At 43.2% G+C, this 23,540-nt stretch overlaps 10 protein-coding genes across 10 annotated transcripts; 4 read left to right on the forward strand and 6 right to left on the reverse strand. All coding sequences in view use genetic code 12, as the record gives it.

Annotated features, from left to right (window-relative positions):
* Positions 1 to 6: 6 nt before the first annotated feature.
* Positions 7 to 2,397, reverse strand: PNG2 (Png2p; the record flags this gene model as incomplete). Its single annotated transcript, XM_002618829.2, has 1 exon — positions 7 to 2,397. The coding sequence occupies one exon, from the start codon at positions 2,395 to 2,397 to the stop codon at positions 7 to 9; it is 2,391 nt and encodes a 796-aa protein (XP_002618875.2).
* Positions 2,398 to 2,540: 143 nt separating this feature from the next.
* Positions 2,541 to 5,357, reverse strand: VPS35 (retromer subunit; the record flags this gene model as incomplete). Its single annotated transcript, XM_002618830.2, has 1 exon — positions 2,541 to 5,357. The coding sequence occupies one exon, from the start codon at positions 5,355 to 5,357 to the stop codon at positions 2,541 to 2,543; it is 2,817 nt and encodes a 938-aa protein (XP_002618876.2).
* A 148-nt stretch (positions 5,358 to 5,505) lies between these two features.
* SPO72 (Spo72p) lies at positions 5,506 to 11,175 on the reverse strand (the record flags this gene model as incomplete). The annotated part of the gene is made up of 1 exon (XM_002618831.2): positions 5,506 to 11,175. One exon carries the CDS (start codon positions 11,173 to 11,175, stop codon positions 5,506 to 5,508), a length of 5,670 nt encoding a protein of 1,889 aa, XP_002618877.2.
* A 399-nt stretch (positions 11,176 to 11,574) lies between these two features.
* Positions 11,575 to 12,798, reverse strand: LAS1 (rRNA-processing protein; the record flags this gene model as incomplete). Its single annotated transcript, XM_002618832.2, has 1 exon — positions 11,575 to 12,798. The coding sequence occupies one exon, from the start codon at positions 12,796 to 12,798 to the stop codon at positions 11,575 to 11,577; it is 1,224 nt and encodes a 407-aa protein (XP_002618878.2).
* Positions 12,799 to 13,881: 1,083 nt separating this feature from the next.
* On the forward strand, positions 13,882 to 14,679 carry ADY2 (acetate uptake transporter family protein; the record flags this gene model as incomplete). Its single annotated transcript, XM_002618833.2, has 1 exon — positions 13,882 to 14,679. One exon carries the CDS (start codon positions 13,882 to 13,884, stop codon positions 14,677 to 14,679), a length of 798 nt encoding a protein of 265 aa, XP_002618879.1.
* A 92-nt stretch (positions 14,680 to 14,771) lies between these two features.
* FOB63_000043 (uncharacterized protein) lies at positions 14,772 to 15,962 on the reverse strand (the record flags this gene model as incomplete). The annotated part of the gene is made up of 1 exon (XM_002618834.2): positions 14,772 to 15,962. The coding sequence occupies one exon, from the start codon at positions 15,960 to 15,962 to the stop codon at positions 14,772 to 14,774; it is 1,191 nt and encodes a 396-aa protein (XP_002618880.1).
* Positions 15,963 to 17,303: 1,341 nt separating this feature from the next.
* FOB63_000044 (uncharacterized protein) lies at positions 17,304 to 18,026 on the forward strand (the record flags this gene model as incomplete). The annotated part of the gene is made up of 1 exon (XM_002618835.2): positions 17,304 to 18,026. The coding sequence occupies one exon, from the start codon at positions 17,304 to 17,306 to the stop codon at positions 18,024 to 18,026; it is 723 nt and encodes a 240-aa protein (XP_002618881.2).
* A 183-nt stretch (positions 18,027 to 18,209) lies between these two features.
* MDM10 (Mdm10p) lies at positions 18,210 to 19,589 on the forward strand (the record flags this gene model as incomplete). Its single annotated transcript, XM_002618836.2, has 1 exon — positions 18,210 to 19,589. One exon carries the CDS (start codon positions 18,210 to 18,212, stop codon positions 19,587 to 19,589), a length of 1,380 nt encoding a protein of 459 aa, XP_002618882.1.
* Positions 19,590 to 19,801: 212 nt separating this feature from the next.
* FOB63_000046 (mitochondrial 37S ribosomal protein bS1m) lies at positions 19,802 to 20,890 on the forward strand (the record flags this gene model as incomplete). The annotated part of the gene is made up of 1 exon (XM_002618837.2): positions 19,802 to 20,890. One exon carries the CDS (start codon positions 19,802 to 19,804, stop codon positions 20,888 to 20,890), a length of 1,089 nt encoding a protein of 362 aa, XP_002618883.1.
* Positions 20,891 to 20,952: 62 nt separating this feature from the next.
* FOB63_000047 (uncharacterized protein) lies at positions 20,953 to 23,403 on the reverse strand (the record flags this gene model as incomplete). The annotated part of the gene is made up of 1 exon (XM_002618838.2): positions 20,953 to 23,403. One exon carries the CDS (start codon positions 23,401 to 23,403, stop codon positions 20,953 to 20,955), a length of 2,451 nt encoding a protein of 816 aa, XP_002618884.2.
* Positions 23,404 to 23,540: the final 137 nt, after the last annotated feature.

The raw sequence follows: 23,540 nt of genomic DNA on the forward strand, positions 1-23,540 counted from the left end.
AAGCCATCAAACGTGGCCTTGGAAATACGAAATAGCCTTCTTGAAGAATCTTGATACGTCGCCGAACACACCGCTGTCATGGGTCTTGCCCCGCGATTTACCATGGCAACCAATTTTCTTAACATTAGCATCGTTCATGTGAGCCCCATGTTTTTGCTCATGATGCTTTACTCCATGGTGGCTCGACTTATGATGCTTGGATTTGTGACCATTCGACGTGTGGTGCTTCCTGCTACCCTTGTGTTCCATGTGAGCCCCTCTCCCTTTGTCGCCTTCAGATTGTGAATGTGATCCCATTCTTGAGCCACCGCATCCATGTTTTTTAGGTCCGTGCAACTGCGATGCTTGGGATATTTCTTTATACATCTTGTCCCAATCCTCCTTTTCCAATTCTTCGTAAGCTTCGTTGTCAGAAGTGATTTGACCGTTTTCAGATTCCACTCTTCTCTTATACTTAAACTTGTCGCTAACCTGTGCACGATATCTTGTTGTCAACGAACCGAAACCGTAATTACCCGAGTTACGAAGGAAAAAGTCTGAAGTTCCGTTTTGAACAACATGTTCAGCGAATACAGGCTCGTTGTTGATCTCCAACTTCATTGTGCGGCCATTGACAATCTTAAAATCGAGGTCAGTGCCTTCAGAAGTCTTTTTTTGCGATAAGTTGATTACCAATGGATAAGTCAGGGATATGTTCGTCTGATGAATCAAAGCACCCTCATTCAGATTATCCGTTATGAGAATAGATTTCAGAGAGCGTCCAGTATGCACAAAGTGTGCAACATCTCCCAGTGACGAATAGTCCTGGACGTTGGAAATTCCACCAAGCGTATGCAAGCTGAATGTAGTGTTCAACGCCTTGCCGTCTTTCAACTTTAAGTAGATTTCACTAGTCAACTCGCCCAAAAGTTTACCGGTAGAAATCTGCTGCATAGTCTTCGTGTAAGGTGGGGAGAAGCCAAATGCATTTCCTTTGGTGGCATTACCCATATGGATAATCTTTCCATGAGCATCCTCTACATCGGAACTTTCGTAGGTCAACAAGTTGGCACTAATGATCCAATCGTGCCCAATACCGGAAGATGATCCCTGAAATTCATCCAAGCCATTGGCAACAGAGAGCTTCAACTCGTGATCCCCTGAAGTCCAAAGCAAAGGCAACAATCCACTAACATCGAGATCGACACTAGGCAAATCAAAAGCATTATTGGGCACCACTGGAGACCAGAGTGCGGGTGAGTATGCGCCAGTAAAGAGGAAAGGCTGAGGAGTTTGAGAAGCAATTTTCTGGCCATCCACAAAAACGTTCAAGTAGCGAAGCGGACCGTGGCCAAAGAAAACGTTCCCGTCCTTTTCGAACCGATCAGCGAGTTTGTCTAAGACATTGCTGTACCAGAACTCTTCGTTACCGTTTCCGCTAAGGAAAACCGTCAACTTTGCTCTAGTTGTGTTTTTAGAAACCTGAGGCAATTTCACAGAGTAGCGATCAGAAGGAAGGTACTTAAGCGGAGGAGAGGCATTGTCCTTTTTGGAATACAATGGATACACCAGATCTGCAGGCTTGCGAATATCGAAGAAACGATAGTTTTCGTTGGCAGAATGCTCAGTTTGAGCTTCGATCTCCTCCAAAACCAAAGAATCGGTGTTGTAGAAGTGCGCTTGCAACTCAATGTGGAATTTTCCAGTCAACCCACCGGACACTATGTTATCCAATTGGAACAATACGTCACAAGGCTTTTGAAACAATGTAGTGTAAGAGGAGACGTCCTTCTTGAATTCAGAGAAGACAGACCTAGCTCCAGGCTCGATGGTCGAGGTACGCCAAATTTCAGCACCATTCACATACAAGTGAGCCAATCTGTCGTACTGAACACCATCCACAGAGGTTTTCAACTTTAAGACAACACGGTTGAACTCAACATCTTTTGGAGGCACAAATTTGTGTACCAGTGGTTTTCCCCACGAGTCGAAAACGTGATCAATCAAGACAGATTCGTAAACGGGCTTGCCATATTTCTTTTCCGGCTTGAATGGAAATGCTACGCTCAAGACTTCTTGGGCACTCAGAGATTCGGGGTAAAATCCAGTTTCCAAAAGACCCTGGTAGTTGGCAAAGCGACGGGGTTCGGGGAGAGCGGTATTTGTGAGCGCTCTTATTTGTATCCCAGCTAGATAAAAAAGAGTAACAGACCAAATACAGAGAATAGCCAGGATGCACCGGTATCGAGTCGCTAACTTGCGATTTTTCTCCCGAGTGTTTGTATTTGTCGTAGGAGCCTTCTCCGATGGGAAAGTGGAGTATTTCTCAGGGTCAACATCCACAGGTGCCGGTTGTCTGGAACCACCATACATAATGCGATTCCAAAGAGAATTATCTCTTGCCACGTGTTTACTCATTGGATAAGTAGGATGTACAGAAAAGACAAATTACTTGGTGGCGGCATTGAGAGGCTAAGTACCTATATATATTATGCAGGTGCAACGGAGCCGAAAGATCGCGATACGGGTTTAAGACGCACTCCCCTTATCAAAGGGGCCACTTACACCACCACGTTATTAAAGCGATCTTCGGACATCTGCTGCAGCTGCACATAAACCAAAGTGCGCTTTAAATACTCTTCAATATGCCTAAGTAGACGAGTCTCGTGGTCATCTTCATCACGTGCGGCTTCATCTCTGAAGTTTGCAATGTTAGTGCGGATCAAATCTATCAAGCCATTGATATATTTCAGATCCACAAGCCAATTGCCATAGACATTGAAAATAAGGCTTCGGTTCAAGATCTCCACGAATAGCTTCAACAGTAAATATGGATCCATACAAGAATCGGCGACTCGGAGCGCTTTCTGGAGACATTCCAACACCCGCTTGGGCTCGCGATACAACATTTGGGTATTACCCTGCACTGTAGCATCATCGCTCTCAGCTTTCTTCTCTCCAGAATCGTCAGACGAGCTTTCAGGGTTACTCAGGTTTTCAGGCTTCTCGGCAGAGTCTGTAGCATCTTCAGTAGGCTTTTGTTCCTCGCTGTGTGCTTTACTGTTTTCTCCGTCATCTATGGCATCTGTTCCCAAAGTGGGAGATGGTCCGTCGATCCAAAGATCACACCACCACCACAAATGCGCACAATAGTACACTGACCTGCACTGGTCCTGCTTCTTCAATAATTTGGACCCGTATAACGTGATCTTTGTGATTAAACTTTCGTAGTTTTCCTTGTTGAAATACCTCAGCGTCGCCAAGCGATTAGCAATCATCACAATAGCCTGGTATGATACGGAACCACCCATTGACTCATGCGGATTGTGCATTTGGTTCTGCAGCGTATTGAGCACTAAATTCTCCTCGTATATCACAAAGCATTGCGTGAACAACTCATATGCAATTGTCTCCTGTTGCAACTGGTCAGCAACAGTAGCTAAGTTCAAATAGAGTTTAAGAATGAGCTCTGAATGGAAAGCATGGTGATGCTGATACAATTCATCTATGATGATCGAGATGTTCTTGAAGTTGCTTGTGATGAGCAAATCAGTTTGATCTGAACCATCCTTAGTTGCTCTCAATGATTGATAACCTGCAATTCTGAGCTTATTAGTCATCTTTGTGATCAAAGTAGGGTACGTGTAGATGATGTTGGCCATATTCTTGTTCAAATATCTCTTCTTCACATGAAGTAAAATTGACAAGTTCTTGAAGATGTCAGGGCTTTCAATCAAATGGAGAGTCTTACAAATCTTCTCCTGTGTCTCGAGAAATGAAGCTGATACATATTTTTCCTTGCCATCCACCTTGATTGATTCAGTAACACCCAAATCTTTGGCAGTATTCAAGCTATCATCCGTTTCCTGGATGAGAACAAGAATGTACTTAAACACATCATCAATATTCTCGGCATTGTCGTAGGTTTGGTTCGTAGCGTCACCATCAGCCTCCTCTAAAAGCTTATCGACGATCTCCACTGCGAGCTGTTTCTGTAATTTCACATCAGAGAACTTGGAAAAGAGTTCATGAAAGAAGGATAGCTTGATCAAGCTTTTGACTGATGAAAAATATCTGACCGGTGTGATTAACAAGTCCAACCACAAGCCTTGTGCGGATTTGTCATCTTCATGATCAGCACTCTTCAGTGTGTGCTCTGATAACTTGTCATTGGCAAACAGATAGATCTTGTCAAGATTCTCATAATTCTCAGGATCATAAGTTAAGGAAAGTTTCATAAGACTCTGCAAAATGGATATGAACTCGCTAGGTGGCAATTCTGGTTGAGAAGATTGTAAGTTGAGATAAAAGTCCCAAAAGGACTGGAAAACTTCTGTCATTGAAATTGAATTCTGAGATGCCGGTTGCTTTTTAGTTTTTTGGTCGTCATCCAAATTCACTTGACTAGTCGAATTCTCAACAGAAACCAAATCTTCTTCATACTTATGATTGGTAACAAAGCGATCCACTAAAGTTGTCACAAGTTCAGATTTTTTTAACAATGGATGTGAGTGGAGAAAGACATCGTTAAGCAAACTGTTCAAAGTGAGGAAGTGGAATTCGTCTGGGAAAATCTGAATGATCACATCAATCAAGTAACTCTGTGCGAGATGATCCCGACATTCAATTACTTGTTCTGTAATCGCAGGAAAGATTCTTTCCTTATAGAACTCTTCACTAGAATAATTTTCTCCCCCCTGAAAATCATCAATCACTTGCGAAAGACGCACTAAATTGGAGCCGACAAGGATTTTTAATTCCTTTCTTTCCTGATACCGCAACTCGCGCTCACTGGAGTGGCCTTGATGCTGCAAACGGACCCAGAGTTTGTTCATTTCAATGAAATTGGTGATCAAAAAGTCAACTGTTTCCTCAAGATCTTCCTCGCTAGATAACGGGAAGTAGTCTTTTGCCCTCTGTGTCAAATAATTACGCAAAAACAAGCCTCTTATTGGGTGCTGAACACCACGGCACATTTCAATCATGTCTTTCATAATTTCTTTAGTTTCAGGACCCTTTATTGACATACAAGTAGTCCCAACAGAGATCATCATGTACAACCTGGGAACAATATTGCCCGAATACTGCACCAACTCATACAAATCGGTCAAGAAAGTAGTGTCCTTGTTCTTCGCCAGCTTAGACTTATAAGACTGAAGTAAGAAATTGGAAAGGATTTCCAAGGCATCGTACACGGCAATGTACAATTCGTAATACTGCTTTGGAGTCAATTGGCTAGTCCTCAATTCGTTCAAAAAGTTAGAGCAATGTTTCAATGCCGGTAGGAGAGATCCTTTGGATAAGTTTTCTTTCATAAGTTGAGATTGCTGTCTGATGTTAGCCAAGCAGCTTTGAACAACGGTATTGTCGACAGCCATAGTTAACCTAGTGAAGATTAGATAGTGGTGCTTAAAACTGATACCGACCCGCGCTCAGCCAAGACACCCGTACACCATGGCTGACGACTACATGTTCGAGATCAAGTGTGTTACAAAATATGCATGTCATAAGTTATGTATATCATACTCACTTGGAGTCATTAGTTGGATATTTATCTTGACTTTCCTTCATGTACGTCGAGTCAACCTGATTGCTTATCCCCGTTAACGTCTTTATTACGGCCTCGGTCGTACCAATGACCGGTCTGATGACAATAACAGGGGACAGCTTCGCTATAGATGCCAACAGATCTTGGAATGATTCGGCTGCTTGTAATTCCTTTTTCAACAGAACTAACGTTCTCTTTGTGCTTTTGAAATTTCTTCCCAATGATTTGTAGGCGGAAACTAAACCTTCCTTAGCATTGGATGGCTGATTCGAATAGAGACTCACTGTCTTTTCTGACGGCTCATGATCATCGAATTCGTACTCATATTCATACTCTTCACCGCTGTCATCATTGTTCGCATTGCCAGATTCATACTTTTCCGTCTCTAGTTCTTTCTCCCCCGTGAAGCCACCAGCTACCGAATTAAACACCAAGAGAGATTGTTCAATGTCCTCCGAATCAAGTTCATTTTCCTCAGCTTCATCCAATGATGCACTAGTATAGAATTTAGGAGTACTAAATGGGTCTTTTTCGATTTTCACACTTCTCTTTAGGAGCTGGGAGGTTTCAAGCAAGTTATTAGAAGGACCACCTCTTGAAACACTGCTGGGCTCCTTTTTGCTTTTCGTAGAGCTTTTACTGACCGACTTTCTTGCGGCCCTTCCTTCGCCACCGAAATACTCTTCCAGATTTTCCAATATTACCTGTGTTCCAGATGCGAGCTTTACGCCTAATTTCAAAAGCTCATAAGTTGTTGTCTTCGCAAAAGACTTAGTTCCTTTTTGGAGACTTCTGACTAGCCTCTTATCCTTTTTATATTCTTTGTAAGGAACCACGACTAAATCTTTGACCCCACCTCCTAAATTAACTAGAGACCTCAATGGAGACAATCCCAGCAAAATATTCGCGAGTTGGTACTTTTGGATGTACGGCCCATAAACATTCTTAAGAGCTTCTCCTAACTTTGGAAATCCCAGGATACCATATAGCGTGGTCTTTTCGAGACAGATATCGGCTCCATCCAAAATAAAGAAATTCGCTAATTCGGCGTGGTAACCCGACCTAATTCCAGCATAGTCCACCTTCTTGGGTTTGTAATCGAACTTGAGTCTAATTGTATCAACAACAAGCTTCTGAATGTATATGGGTTCCTCAACTGGAAGAGCAAAGCGAGTGTCTTTGAATTCAAAAAAACGAGTTAAAAAACTCAAAGTATCTTGATCAATGTAGAGCCTTATTGGTAAGAGCTTAAACAGGATTATTGCTTCAGCAAAGACTAATTTAGGATCAGGCCTAACGTTAGTGAGACTCAATCTAAACATGTCAGTGCCAATTTCTCGTTCTCCAACTGCACTCATATATGTCAAAAGCTTATTCCAGGTAGAGGTAGGAACGTTATCAAAAACATTCACATTTCCCACTCTTATGTCAACACAATTTACTAGCTCTGGCTCTGAATCATACGGCGTGGGGTCTAATCTAGGATCCCTGCTAGTGAAGTTTGTAACCATGATTTCAAAATTTTTAAGTTCAATTAGGCCTTTATGGAACCCCGAACGATTCAACCGTAAGCTTTTGTAGTATTTCTTCACGTTTACGTTAATCATATCATTAGTGCCATGTTGGGTTTTGTGGTCACTAGTATCATTTCGCATGTCCGATTGCACTTGTGAATTGATCATGTTAACAAAGTCGCTTGGATCATCCCCCTCTGACATCACCAAATGAATTGATTCAAAGAATGTTCCTGCGACCTGATGTTCATCTCCACTATCAGACAAATTTTCGTCAATCGAGAGGTTACCTTCTTCAGCAGACTCGTCATCGTAAGCTAGTCTATCATCGAATGTCACCTTATTGTTGTTCGCTTTACTGGGACCGTGACATCCGAGAGAAGAAGTTTCCACCTTCTCAGAATTATTCTTTTTGGGTAGGTTTTTGGATTTCTTGGCCATTTCTTGAGCTTTTTGTTCCAAGTCCTGGATCGCCTTGCGTAAAGCTTTACGGGTATGTTTCCAATCATAGCCGTCATACAAGTAGATTTTAATCTCGGAAAGATTGACATGAAGACTGAAAGGAAAGACTTTAACAGCATCATTTTTTTTGTTCTCAGCATAATGGTCTTCGACCATAGGAAGACTACTATCTCCTCCATTACTGTGCGAAGATTCCAAACTGAGGCCTTCGATTCCCCTCTCAACCTCACTGACGATTGATCCTGTTTCTCCATAATACTCATCAACGATAACCAAATTTGATCCAGTTTCCTGCTGATGCATATTGAAAATGGGACTCAGAGAAGCCATATCGGCATGCTGGAACAGTTTTAATCCTTCGTTCTTCTGGACGGCATCAATTTGGCTCAAGATATCATCCGGCATTTCGAACTCAGAAGAAACAGTGGTCCTGAACTTTTCATCGTTTTTGAAAAAGATCGGCGTCTTCAAATCATTTATGGTTTGTAGAAGTGTGTGGCATGAGTCAGCAGCTAATCCAATAGAAATATCATCTGTATTGAGTTTCAAATCCACTAAAGAAAGGTCTCCACGAATGCCTAATCGTTTGTGCCTCTCCTTGATTTTCTCAATATCAGAATTGACAGTGATCCCCAAATGCAAAGTGTTTATATGCCCAATAGATAAAAATCCTAGTTTTAAAATCATATCATGAGGAGAAAAACTTTCATCATGAGTCAAGTCTTTGTGTTCTTTAAGGAGTTTGCAATTATCAATCAAATTAATGGATGGTTCACGAAAAGAGCTCTTGATGTAAAACTGCTCCTTTCCGATGGTAAAATCCATATTACCCCTGCTGATCCCCAAACATAATTTACTATGAAGCCTTGATGGAGTTAGTCCAACACAAAAATCAATGAGAGTAACTCGGAAATCAGTGCCCTTGGAGCCTGATTGTAGATTATTGTCATGTGGCGCAAGGTGAACAATTTCTTCAGCGTTATGTCCTTGTGTTACATTCTTTTCGATAAGTTGTAACCATTGAGTGTAATACTCTAAACAGAATTTTCGTAAAATGATGTCTGTGGATGTAGACTTATCACTTGTTTTATGAGAGAATAAAACAATTGGAGACTCAGTAGTTTTCAGTAATTGGTGGAAGAAAGGCTGTTTGCTCTGGTTTTCGAACCTCCTCTCAATGGACAAGTCGTTGACAAATCCATTTATTGAATCTTCTTGTAAATTGAACTCAAAATGATCAAGCGCAATGTGGAGGTCTCCAAATCTGCTGAACAACAGGGTAACAGAGAGCTTTAACAGCTGGACCATAAACCTAAACGACGAGATGCTTCTCTGCTCACCAAAATGGAAGTGATCACGGTTCTTTGCTTTGAACCTGCCAAATCTGCTGTGCTTCGAGTAAATAGAACTGGCTAGACCTGCGGTTGAGAATGCCTTCGGAGATTGTGAGGGAGAGTCAGCAAGCAGTTCAGGAAGCGCATTTACTTTGCACTTGATAGCAGCGCTGAATTGCTTCACGAAAGAAGTAATACCTTGATAGAATGAAAGCAAGGTCTTAAAATCAATAGTTCCTTGTATTTCACCGCATGAGAGGGTATTTGAAGATTGCAAATTTGAACAATGAGGAATTGAATTTGTTTTCTTTAAGTAGAAAGACTTAAAACCTTGTATGGTCGTTTTCAATGCAACAGAGGGTATGGAAAAAAAAGGGGTCTCAACGCCTCCAGAGACTAAAGAAACCATCACCCGTTGAATGGAGAGCTGGTCATCAGCTTTGTTATACAATATAGGCAATACAACTATCTTGATAAGTTTCGAACTCAGCAAAATGACTGTTGAAGTAATTGAAGAGGTTTGCAATAGTAGCAAATTTGACGTCAGTTTCTGGTTTTCTGTGCCAACTTTTTTACCCTCATTTAATGATCTCATGAGAGAAAGATCGGCCATCATGCTGACCACACTTTCATACACTGTCTTCAAAGATGTGAAGAAGTTGGTAAGGTATTGCAAGGAGTCACAATCGACTTTGATAATAGCATTCTTTGATAGTAGAGCAGTAGTTTCTTGCGAATGCTGAGAATTAGTGAACTTTTGGATGATCTCAAATCGAATGTCAGCTTTACTGCGGGGCCCATTCGGAGGTGGGGAAGAATGCGGTACCTTGTCGGAATCTGTTCTAGAAGATGATATTTCCAGGGAGTCGAATTCGAAAAGGACACTTTCCTTTCCACCGGAATAATTTAGTATTCTGAATTTTTCTACCCCTCCATATATCAAATCTTTGTTTTTCTGTTTGATATTCAAATTTTGAAACATAATGTTTATATCATCAGAGCAAGATGCAATCTCGCCAGTGGAGGATATTGCTGACGTAAGACAAATGATTATTTCGGAAACGTGAAGCTTGTTAAACATTAGATCAGTGAAATTCTCTTCTTCATCATTTTCTGTGGGAACTTCATCTGAAGTGACTTCATATTGTGGGAAGGAAGGATGAGGACTATGGGCTCTGCGATTTGCACGGTTTTGTTTCTTGAGATTGTGATTCTTTAACTTGAGCATTTTGGATATAGTGTTGAAGATGAGCGATGCAGTGGGCATGAGTGGGACAGCAGCAATACGAACAGATTGGATGTCTAAAGAGAGATTAGATGCTGGATTTAACCCATCAAATTTGACATGGATATCGTCCACGTATAACAATATTGTTTCATTTGAAGAAATAATTGGTTCAGAGGGACGTAGCTTATCGTTCTTCATAGACTGGGAAACTGCACTCATGTAGATTGAGCTTGCTTCTTCGTGCGAAAAGACCATGCTATTACTTAGCGATCCATCGTCATAAGCATTACTATCACTCTTCTCATCCTCGTCAGTGTCAGACCTTGTACCAGACAGATCTTTAGATGTAGAGTGATCATCAGAAGTCTCATGATCATCCTCTGTATACTTTTCGCTTCCAGTTTTATCTTTTGTAGTTTCTTTCGCATCATTTCGGTGTCCTGGGTTGATATTCGGCCTTGCAACAGCTAGGCTGATCCCTTTTACGGATACATGCCTGCAGCCATTGTTTGAATGGAATTGGAACTCTTTGACGTATAATACCAAATCTGCTGCTTCAGAAACGAACTTGACGCTAATATTCTTGACTGTAACTTGTAGTCTCAGGAGAGCAATTTCCACGGCGCGAGACATCATACCACTGAAAGCAGACTTTTTAGGGTTTCCAGAGGACGGCGATTTGCCTTCATTGGACGATTCCAGATCGGACTTCAGTTCATTGGCAAAATCGGGTTCGCCTTTATTCTCAAACATTATAGTGCTGGCCAAATCAGCGGTACTTTGGGCCAAAAGGGTCAGAACATCTTTCTGGTGAGTTTCCAAGCTATCTAGATTTAGAGCCACCACAAACTCAGCTCCATCGATCTCAAAGTTAACGCCACCCACCATACCTCCACTCAACTCCACATTTCGGAGTTTGCCGTAGCGGACATTGCATCCCCTAAGTTTGCCCACTTTGTCTGAATCGATAAGCACATCTTTCAAGTGTATAGTGTTCAAGGAAACTTCTTCCAAGTTTGGAAGATCAATCTCAGAGAAGAGAGAGAGCTGTTGGAGAATGTAGAGAAGAAGCCTTTTCTGGAGGTTTTGTGGAATCCACTGGGAATACATCGTATCTCAGTCGAAGGAAGGAAGATGAATTAGATGTAAGGGAGAACCAATGTGTTTGCTTGCTCCCTTTGCAGCTTCGTGATTGATATTGTACCGCCGCTTTAAGTTATCCAGAGTACGCACCCCGATTAGATAAAGAGTGCACATGAGTATGTCACGATACGTGCTTAACTAGAGGCACATAAGAACCACTCTAATAGAAGGGTAATAGAATGGGGAAAATTACCGTGATCTTTTACACTGTTACATAGAAGTTGTACTCACATGTACACAATAATGGCACACTTGTCTCCAGTAAGGGTCTTTCATATGGTTCCATTTGACCTTATCTATTACATTTGACAACGGTACTTATCCAAAATCCATCAGCATTATATCATTACAATCTTCTTTCCCTGCCTATGGACAGACACCAAAGGGAGTTAAGGTCCATTCTGGGTTTGCTTGAAACAATTCAGTTCGTCTCCTTTTCTTCGGCGCGGGCGACATGTAGTCTTCAGAAGCTTCCTTCGGGGAATCGTAAGGGCTAGGCGCCAAAATCTCGTCCAACAGTGGCGGCAAATAGACTCTTTTAGGGACAGGTTTCTGCATAATTGCATTTTCCACTGCGTTCACCATGGGGCTGTCTTCTTCTAGAAGCCCTAGGCTGGTGCGCAAAAGGGATTCCACATTTTGCTTGGATAGATTTTTGTGGTGCTTGGTATCTATGGGAAAGTTGCCATTCAATATCAGGGAGACTAGATGCAGACACCACGATTGCCCTTGCTCTATTTGTGATCCTGTAAATACAACATCATTGAGAGGCGAGCAGTGGTGAATGATCGCTAAAACCAATTCTAGGAGGAAGGCCGACAGGCAGCCTTCAAGCAACGGCGAGTATATTTTCAACATTGTCTTGAACTTATTTGGCTGGCCCTCAGTTTTGATTAGAAAATTTTGACAGACTAGCATCTCAACCATCTGGGATGAGCGTACTGGGTCCTTCGATACTGCTACCAAAGCATCGAAGCAGTTCCAGTACGACTTTAAAATAGGATTTTCACGGGAAAGAGGTAGGTCAAAATGCTGCTTACGGAGCTTTTTGTAAATCTTCAACAGAAGCAATACACTTTGTGGCTTTTCCTTTTCCTCATAAGTTGGCCTCTTTGTCGTTGCAACATCAGTCAATGAGACCCAGTAATGGTCAAAGAGCCACTTAAGTGCCTTTTCGGACATTGAGCGCAAAAGCTCCAACGATGGGAGCTGACCATGTGTCGCTGAGTGACGAAGATCCACAAAACTGAGCGTAAGGCCAATCGACTTTGCAATGGTCAGAAGCGCCACAGCATGCGCACCCTGCTGAAACGGATCTAGCATGCCGTTAACAAAACGAACCAAAGCCATGGCGTAGGCGGAGCGCAACAGGAAAATCTCCATATCTTTGTGGTCCGACAACTTGGCGGAAACTAACCAGGCGGTTGCATCCACCGCATGTGGAAGCTTCCCGCGAGATCGGAGCACATTGACGGTATTGACGGCCTCTCGAAGCAATTTTCTATTCTCGGGCTCTGCGTAGAAAGCTTGCCGTAGCTTAAGAAGGTCGTTGTGAGACCTGTATGGAGTTATCGAAGGAACACTGGCCATGGTGGAGAGTTAGAACCAGTGCGGTGCGAATATGGGCAGGACCGAAGAGGCAGGACAGAAACGCACGGCACAGGAGAGAAATGGAGCCCCGAGCCAAAACACCGAGCGAGTCCGAATCAGACAGGAAACCAGGCCAGACAGAAATGAACACACAACCAGCGCAGCAAACAGCCACAACTGTTTCCGTGGTTAATGCTTTCGGGTCATGGGGCTCGTATTATTGCTAGTTCATGTACTCATACAAGGCACTAGCATCGCTTGACTCTGGTATCATTTCTACTCGAGTTTCTTCTTGCTCTTGCTCTTGCTCTTTCTTGCTCCTGTTCTTTCTGCTTTCGTCCATGCTCTGTTTTGCTTCTTCTTACTTTGGTTCGTATTGTATCTTCGCATTAGATCCCCTGCCCGTCTGCATACGCAAACCATCTCTTCCGCACAGGAAAGCAAGTCGCACACTGCGGGGGCCTCTTGACTTTGACACCTCCTCCCCACCTCGGGGATAGAGGCATTTTGGGCCAGCTCTACCGGCGTGAGCGTGACCCATTTGCGACTTCGGCTTTAGTCTAGAGTCTGGTCTCCGCTCTCCTCCTGGGCTTGCCTGGGTCCTCTTACACGTGATATGCACCTCACGGACAACGGAAATGTCCCCGAGAGTCCGGAAACCGGCCCATTTCAAGTGACTAATGTGGGCCTCCACGTGACGCTGCCCCACACCTATAAGATGCCGATGCCGATCCATTCACAAGAAGAGAAGAGAGAATTTTATGGGCAAACTGCGCCGTGAACATTGGCCAACCAGAAAAGGTGCCGGTGCATCCTGGAATGCAGCGCATTGCTAGACACTACAAGTGTCGCTGTTTTCGCACTTAAGAAACACCTGTCTCGGACTTTTCTGCTTACCCCACACCGTAGGGTAAACGGAGGTAGAAACAGAAAAAAAAAAATTAACAAACCCTGACGGGTGCTCATATATACCTGCGCTTCACCACCTCAAGAAACACCTCATCCTTTAGTTTTTTTCTTCTTGTGCTCTTCTCCTGTTCAAGCCGTTTTGCCCCTTTACATCGTACATCTTCAACTGTGATAATGACCGGACCTTCCTCAGCTTCTGTTGAGACAGACAAATACGCAACATCCCATGAGGACCGCCGCCCACTGAAAGTCCACGTGAGCGGAGATGGCAATGAGTTCATCACCTTGGGCGACAAAAAGTACTATCGCCACGAACTCATGACTGCTTTTGCAGGAACTTTGGTGCCAGAAAGATACGCACCATACCCAGTTCACCAGTTTGGTAATGCTGCTGCTTTGGGCTTGGCTTCGTTCGCTTTGACCACATTTGTGTTGGGTCTTTATCTCGCAGGTGCCATGGGCATCAAAGTCCCAAATATGGTTGTCGGTTTGGTGTTCTTTTACGGAGGTTTTGTCGAGGCTGCAGCAGGCATCTGGGAATTAATCATAGGCAACTGCTTTGCAGGCACAGTGCTCACGAGTTTTGGTATGGGATTCTGGATTTCCTATGGCGCAATCAACGTCAAGGCCTTTGGCATTCTTGCTGCATACGCGGATGAGCCTGATCAGCTCAATAATGCTCTAGGATTTTTCATGTTGGGTTGGGGCATCTTTTGTTTTATGATGCTCTTGTGCACTGTGAAATCAACGTTGGTTTTCATCTCGCTCTTCGTCACATTGGACATTGCCTTTTTCGTCTTGGCTGGCTACTACTTCACAGGACACCACCAGTTGATGACTGTTGGAGGAGTTTTTTGTGTAATCTCCGCCTGCTGTGGCTGGTATTGCGCATATGCTGGTGTGGCTACTCCTCAAAACTCGTATCTCACAGCAAACCCAATTCCACTTCCTGTTTTGGGCAAGTCCGAGTAACTTTCTGCCCATACGTATATAATTCACCTATAATGAGACTTTAAAAACACTGTTCACCTAACACAATGCATGTCTATAACCGTAAAATTATACTATACACTATCGTTGGAGAAGATCAGATGAATCAACTCTGATTCTTCATACGACATGACCCGCCGTTCATATGGAAACTTTGCCATCAACAACAGCTGTTCATCTGGTAAGGACACTGGTTTGTTACCAACTACCCCATCCCAGCTGATCACGACTACCCCAAAAAGAACACCCAAAAGTCCGACACAAACCCATAGAAGCTGGAATACAGACATGTACCCACTGGTGAGTAGTTTGTTAAACAAGACATCGTTAATCAAATTGACCAAATTGTACACCAAAAAGCAGAGTGGATAAAGAACAGAAGTCAGTATACTAGAAAGACCCAAGTTAAACGCCACTAACTGCAAACCGACAAGCCCCAAAGTTGCCAATAAAAGAAGTATAGAGCAGACATACGTTCCCAGGTTCCTTGGTGTGTCACGTTGAAGAATAATCTCAACAACAACTCCCACTACCGACAGAGCAAAAAGAAACGTGTGGGCAGTCAATGTTCCGCTGATAATACCAAAGAAAATACCCCTCATGAAAGTGTAACGTTGTATTGTGACTTGCTTCAGCCTCAAGCTGTTTCGACGTCTTTTGGATAGCGAAAGACTGCAATGCTCAATCTTCTGCGCAAGTACTATATTGACTTTGACCAACACCGCCGCCACCACATAAGTAAACACATACCACACTAGAAAGCGTGGACTGGTAAACTTTTCAATTAGTATTTCAAAGCGCTGATCTGCTCCAAGATGCGGATCCAGATCGGCTGAGCCACTGCCATTATAAGCAATAATAAATGCACCAATGGAAATGACAAGCGTACCAAAACCCAACTTGTACGTAAAACGTTCGCCGGGCAAAAGCCAACAACTGAAAACGGAATTAAAAATGAGCCCAATGCTCTGCAAGGGCAGAAGAATGATTAAGGGCAAAGTGGTGAGTTGCACCAAAGAACCGACAACATTGGCCAAAATAAACATGGCAAATCCAACAAGCCACAAGTTTCGCTTGTAGTAGTGGCGATGATTCAGCTCGTTCTCTAGTGACCCAACGCTATCTCGGCGTATATCCACCACTGACGTTTCGCCAAATTCATGTTGATATGGGATAAGATGTGATTTGCGCTGAAGTGTGATCCCCAATGACTGTACTGCGGACAGTATAATAGCTGCCGCACATCCGATAGCGACCGAAGGCATTAGCCGACAGGGCAGAGTAAATCAGAAATTCACTCTACTTCAAATGCCAAAGCGGAAGCAAAATAGAAAGAGCGCGAAGCTGATCGTATAGTCGTCGACAGAAATGAACAGACCACTTGGAAACCCTCGAGAAGAATAGGCGAGATCAAACCTGGATGAAAAAGCACTAAAGTAGCAAATCGACCGAGACTTATATGGAATGTTTACACGTCAGACAGAATCAGGTTAGATGGAGGGATGAGAGGTACGGGTGCATTAACGTAAGGTTCGCGTTGTCAGCCGCGCAACATTTTACCTTTTTTGTTAAATTATTTCCCCATAGTCAAAAAGCGAAGTCTTGGGATAGGCAGAGACACAACAAGTCTTGTCATTTAGGGAGACAAGATCATCTTCAAATTCAAGGTAGAAAATAAAGAACAACATCAAGAGACAAACAATGAGGTCTTTTTAATTCCCGTCAGTGCTTGTAATAGGAAAGAATGTAAATACAGACCTGAGAATCATTTCCTTGCAAAGGGTGGGTGGCTAACACAATATTTACGGAGAAGCATCCTTTACAACCTAAGGTTAGTTTTGCTCATAAGGTTAGTTTTGCTCAACACAGCTTATCTCGTTGAAGTTTTTTGCAAACAAAGAGACTCTCCTTTTACATTCATCACCTATTATTCGTGACCATACTCTACCAGAAAAGCGCAATTAAATATTTTTTGAGCGAACAATCTTAACCTACATCTACTTCGGTATGGGTATACTGTGCACAATTGAGCCTTAAAAGCGCTATGTTGAGGTAAGTCAGTGAGTAGAACTTCCAGTCTTCGATGTCCCTCCTGGTTATAGGATACCATCGCTGATATCGAGAATCTAGGGGCCGAATCCAGCTACTAGAATTTCTTGCGTTTTGGTTTCGATTTTGCACAAGGGTTTTGGTTTCCAATCTTTCCATTGAGAAATGTGTACTATAGTATCCGAGTTTGCCCTTTGACATAAGTGATCTTAGTAGATGCAATTTGATCATCCGAAAATGCTAGGAACGCAATTTCTGTCTGACTGATTTCAAGACTCGTTCTCGATCCTTCCCAAGAACCTCAACATTATCGGTCTCTCAACCTCAACCTCAAAAAAAAAAAAAAAAATATGGAGCGACACCTTCACTTTTGTAGCATATAAAAATGAGTAATTCATCAAAAGCTTTTGAAGATTTGTTTACCTGAGCTACCAATGTCACATAGTATTCCAAATGTGATAATCCTGTCTACATCAGCCGCACTGTCAATCTATCAAAGCACCTCTATCCACGTATCGCTCAACGTTGTTAACACTGATTGAATAAGGACTTCTCTTATGTTACTCTCTTCCGAGCTTTCGGAGATCACTGACAAGTTATGCTCTGGCTCTTTCAATGAAGCCGCACTGGGTGTAGCTATGTTGGATACTGTACTCCGGTCGCTTGTTCCGGCGATCAAAAACTCACGGACTTCAGGGGCCCACGATGCCCGCCTAGCAGAATTCCTAGCTTGCCAGGACAGTTTTCAACTCAATATGGCGTCTGCGTTACTTTCTGCTTACACTACTCTTCTTGAGAGCGGAAACAGTACCTCAACAATACTTGTGGCCAACAGGCTGTTGCAGGGGCTTTTGCTAATCCATCTGCCCTCCCGCAATATATTCTCACGTAAGTGTGCCATGCGAACTGTGCTCTCCTTCCTCGAGCCTAGCTATCCACTGTATCTGACAGAGGTCTGTGTATCTGTCGTTTCGCTTTTAGTGCATATTTTACTTAAAAACACGGCCAATATGAGAGTTTTCGAGGCTTGCGGCGGACCACTGCTTGTGATTCGACATCTTCAGTTAGACGGGCCCGACCCGTCGACTACAGAGCAGACTTTACGGTTTAAAGTGGTGGAATTTCTCATTTTTTACTTGGGAGACGAAACAGAGCTTGGTCTCGCTCACCACAATCGAACGCCTACCCTCACGACACAACAAAAAGCAGAGTTGTTTCGTCCTGATTTCCCAGGTATAAACGAACTAATCGAAAGTTTGAACAACTTGACCAGCCTTTGAGCGCGCACATCCTACATAAGAGGCATTAGAACTTGGTACAAGTCCTTCACTATAGGAATCAAGTATCCAGAACCACGGTTTCGTCAGAGGTGATCAAGCCACGCAAACTAATACCCAAAAGAGGGGCAAGTGACTTCATTGTAACGCAAGCTTCATACCAATCCAGCACATTACTTTATCTCCATGTACACCCACATGGAGTATCTTCAAAGATGCTTTTACAAGTCGACATCATGGAATGAAGACAATATATATGCCAACGTTACTGCCACATCGCAGGCGCTTTTGGACTTCTCCATTCCTAGTGGAGCAAAACTAGATGTTTCAACCCAAGCAACAGACCATCTGGCTTCGTCCATGTCTCTTCTGAACATGCACACAATCAACGGCTCCCTCGCTTACCTTTTCTCTTCTACACCATTGAAGAACACGATGGGCACACGCGACGTCTCTCTTCAAGATGCGGTAGCTGGCTTCCGGATCATTGAGCCCTTCTTCTCAGGAACTCATACAAAGACAGACCTGTCCGATGTAAATCGAGCCTCTTTGCTCTACGGGCGAATGTACTTTCCAGGGACAGCTCTTGAAGCGATGTTGATCAAAAGGATTAGTGCCCTGGCACAGCTTCTCGTCAAATGCATCAATAATCCACACATTCGAAAAGGCGGCACAATGATTGTCTATCTTCAAGAAAATACGCCACGCTTTTCTCGCGAGTACATTTACTCAACGAACGAGGCGCTTTTCGGCTTCCGATGCTTATACAACTTTGGTAAACCCACCAAAATCTCGCCCGCTTTGATTCCCAAATTCGACAACTCTGTTGTGTCTGTCGGAGCCGAGTTTTGGTATGCAGCGCTAGGTATGAGTCCTGGTCTCTCCACTGCTGTACGCTACTCTACTAGATCGACATCTACAGGAAAACCTTTGACCATGACTTTGGCATGTAATCCTATCTTGGGCCATATATCTTCCACATACAACGTGAAGACATCAGTTTCATCAACTGTGTGTTCTAAATACGACTTTAATTGGTTTTCATATGCTAGCAACTTGTCGATTGGTTTTGAGCTTTATAACTTTTTCAAACCATCACACGTTTTCAAACATTACCATGCCGACCAAAGACGGAATCCCAGCATTCATCATGACACTTTAGCGCCTGTGGCAGATCCGTACGTGTTGGGTACGCGACCAACAAATAATTCCGTACTGTATGCTTTTCCAGAGAAACCTCGAAAAAGAGTGGTCAACTCGATTCAGAACTTGGATGATTATTATCACATCAACCCCAGCCGCCTACACAGGAGTCCAGCCTATGACGTCGATGATGACGTGCTGGGGAGGTCTGTGATGGAAGCATTTCAGAATTCTGTCAATGAAAGTAATTTCTCAAGCGTTTTGAAAGGTTCAACCAGCTTGAGCGATCGCATGGTCAAGTTACTATGGGTGGGGCGTTATAAGGATTTCTTGGTAAGCACAGGAATTAAAGTAAACTTGAATCCGTTTACGAATCTCCCGGAAATCAACAAGATAGGTGTCACATTTTCATACGCATGCTAATTCTACCTTAAATTTAACGACGACGCAGCACAAACTGACGAATATCATACAGTAGGTCAGAGTTACTCGAACATAATTACAAGACCATGTTGACACAATTGCCTTAAAATGTAGATACTCTGTGTCGCGGTAATACTAGATGAACACATCCGTGCACCAACAACCTCACACTGAGAAAAAAAAAAAATCGAGTCTCCAATTTCAGCCTAACAATGAACAACCAAGAGTTCTATAAGTTGTTCAAAAACTCGAAGTTGGCCCAAGTGGCTACTCCTTTGAGCAAAAAGTTGAGAGGTCCCAACACATCGGCACCAACCCATCAAATAATTTACACGCCAACAGCCAGTGCTGCGAGATCAAATTTCGGTATCAAGACTTCTTTGCCCAAGCAAATTGGCCAGTCACATATTGTTTTCAACGATATCGACAATTTCAAAAACATGCCAGATGTGGAAAAGCATGCTGGTCCTCATTACACTAGATTGAAGTTCCAGGAACTGGGGATTGTCTTGAAGAAAGCGTATAAGAAGTCTAACCCATTGTTTGCATGGAACTCTTCCAAGACTTTTGCTAAAGAAGCATCCACAACAGACTCTGTGTTAAGCAAGTTCAATCTTGGGCAAGACTCGGACATTTCTGAGGTCAAGGACTTGATTAAGAGAAACCCAGACTTGCGTGCCGAATTCAAAAAATGGTTAGTGGTTAACAGCCCAGAATCTGTTATGTTGAAAGTGCCATCTAAACTTGAGCAATTATTGAAAGACTTTATCGCTTCTTCTCCTACTTTAGTCAAACGTGAAAAGTCATTGGCTGATATGACTAGAAATCGCGGTGTCGTTTCGTCTCATGCACCAAAGTCTCACATTCAAGGAACAGCTGGTCTTTCGTATCTCCAAAATGGCCGTCTCACTAACACACCCAATGGTGTGAAGCAAGGCGTTATTGCACCAGGAAGAATTGTCAGGGAAAGAGAAGCTGCCATTGGTGGTATTATTGCTGCTGTCAATGAAAGAACCACCTTATTGCAATCTAACTATATCAAGAATGCTCCTGGAAAGCACTCTAGACAATTTGTCATGCCATTCAAGGTTAACGAAGCAGAATTGACTCCTACTGGTGGCGTCAGATTGCACGCTGATGGTGTCAAGGTCGGATCATGGATTCAAAGAAGCGACAACTATTCTAATGGATCTAACTACATTGCATCCAACCCAAACTTTGGCACCATGTCTGAAAGAAATAGCAAGGATTCTTCTGCTTTGGAAAGTTTGTTGGGATTGGTTTCCAAGTCCAGAGTTTAGAGTAGCTCGCATTTACTTGTACATAATAAATTCATGCCTTCATCTGAATACTTAAATTAAATCTATAGTTCCTGTTTTACACCGCCTGGCGAGTCCTTGGCCTTTTTTGGCCTAGGGGTTTTGAACTCCCGAGGCTTTCTCTTTTTCGTTTCCACAACTGCTCCTGGAGGAAGCAACCCTTGCATTTTCTTTTCCTCTTGCACCAATGTATTTCTCAAGTTTTCTGCCAAGCCTTCATCTAGACGAGCGTCCACTTGGTACCATAAGTAGAAACCAGGAACTCTCGTACCATTCTTGAGAATATGTTCCATTCTCTCTTGAACTTGTTTGAGTGGTTTCATACTATTAGTAACAATAGGAACAAATCTAGCAGGTATATTATGCAAAGTGAAGGAGTATGTTGTGAATCTGATATTGGGCTCATCTGGGAGCTCAAGGGCTCTCTTCTTTTTTGGAGGTGGCGCTCGTTTTTTTGTTCCAGCTCTAAGATTACGCTCTTCGGGCTGAGTATCAGTTTTGTTTTCTCCCTCCTGTTCTTTCTTCTCTGATTCTTCCTGCTCCTTTCGTTTTTTCTCTTCTTCTTCTTCCTTCTTCTTCTTTTCGGCATTGTACTCCGCTAACTTCTTTTCATACTCTTCAACTTCATCGATATTGTGTATCCATATTGTGCTGATGAGAATATCTTTGAATTCCATATCTTCCTCTGCATCTTTAGGAGGGTTTTCTGCTTCCAAAACTTCAGATATAGAATCACGAGGAATGACATACCGCACATTAGGATTTTCCAAAAACTCAAACACTAATGTAGCACTATGTAAATACTTTTCTTGAAATGCTGTCAACTTCATTGGATTAGGGACTTTAACCCGTGGTGGCTTGCGATCCATAAATGAACGGGTAGGATATGCTCCAGGAAAATTAGGAGGGAGCGGTAAACCTCTACTAAAATAGAGTTCAGCATGATGTGGTTGCGGGCCCATCTGCTTAGCCCGCTCGATGTACTTTTTGAAAAGGGTGACTTGGGATTCAGAAGCACTACCCAGGGCAACTACTTTCATAAGATCATTCAAGAACAGATCCACTTTGCCAATAGCACTCAAATTTGAGATCATAATCAAATTGTCTATAGATTGAAGATTCGCCTGAGGAGGAGGGGGAGGGGGAGGAAGTCGGGAAGCTTGATCGGCAGGAGATGGTGCTCGCAGATTCGCTTGTGATGGTGTAACTTGATGTTGATCTTGTGCACTCGTCAGAGATGGTGGATTCGAGATAGGTTGGGCTGAGTTTGGCTGGCCCGAGGTTGCTTTGTCAGCTTCTGGAATAGAAACAGGTTCCTTTGTAGTTGGAGGTGTGGATGTTGGCTCTTTTGATGCATTTGGAGTTGAAACAGTGGTGCTGTTTTCTGTTTGAGTTGACTCAGAAACACCGCCATTTCCGTTTTTCCCCTCTGACGGAGTGACAAACTGAGAAGTACCTGACTTCGATTCTGTTTCCTTTTTAGGCTCCTGCTTCACTCTTTCCGTTTGGGCAGAAGTAGATTGTTCGGACACTATTTCCTTCCCAGCAACTGGTTGAGATGTGGTGGTTGCGGACGACGCAGCTGGAATCAGAGATGCCGTGGGAATGCCAGGTTGTCTTGGAATCTGGCCAGATGGGAGACTCGTCAGCGAAGAAAACGCAACAGGAGATGTGGCTGAAGTCAGACCTGAAATTTGGCCCAGTCCTGGGGATGAAGATGGAAATGGGCCAGGTGTCAGAATTGGGCCTGAATCCAGAGGCAGAGGTTGCGTAGGATTCTGTGCGGAAGGCTGTTGAGTTGCATTCTGTGTAGTAGACAGATTCGTTGTTTGTGGTGGAAGTTGATTCGAGCTTTGAGCAGGAGTTTGAGTCAGACTAGGCAACGGCGAGTTAACTGCCGGAGGTGTACTTTTTTGCTCCGTTTGCTTCAATATTTCTGCATCCGAAACGCGAGATATTTCGGCAAAAGCTTTTGATTTTTCTGATCGGGCGTCTTTGGCAATGAAAATCCGTATGTCCATCGAATGTGGGCCCAAAGTCACAGAAGCCTCACATAGTTTGGACATGACGTCTCTCGCATTCACATCTGCACTAAGCACAGATGTTCTTGTTTTAGTTTCCAAAGAATTAGTTGTAGCTTTGGCAAAGCGCCTTCGACTCTCCCGATCTTTGATCATCTCCTTGTCTTTTTCCATTTCCGCTAGTTTCTTCGCGTAAGCGGTTTGTTTAACCCAATACAACTTAAACATCGGCGCATGGTATACATATGTGTTTCTTGAGCGGATAAGCGAGTTATATAACACACCTGAGTCTTTGATTGTGAGAGGGTTCTTCAATACCTCGTCGTAATGCCCGTATGGAGGTTCCTTGTACGAAATTGGAAGGCCTTCCAAAGTCTCAAACGGCCGCACGATCGTCGAATCAAGAATTTTCTGCTCCTTTTCGATCTCTTCCCTTTTCGCCGAAGTGATCCGGCGTCTCATTCGGGGACCCATGGCTGTTCAGAGTGGGACAAAAAAGAATGAAAATGAAACGTAAAGCCTTGATGTTTAGGTTAGAGCTACTAAAGTGCGTATAGTAGTCGTGCGCATTCACCAGTAATAGATTTTATGTACATATATATCCCGAAATA

This window comes from Clavispora lusitaniae (assembly GCF_014636115.1).
Source record: "Clavispora lusitaniae strain FDAARGOS_655 chromosome Unknown tig00000003_pilon, whole genome shotgun sequence".
NCBI classification, from domain to species: Eukaryota; Fungi; Ascomycota; class Pichiomycetes; order Serinales; family Metschnikowiaceae; genus Clavispora; species Clavispora lusitaniae.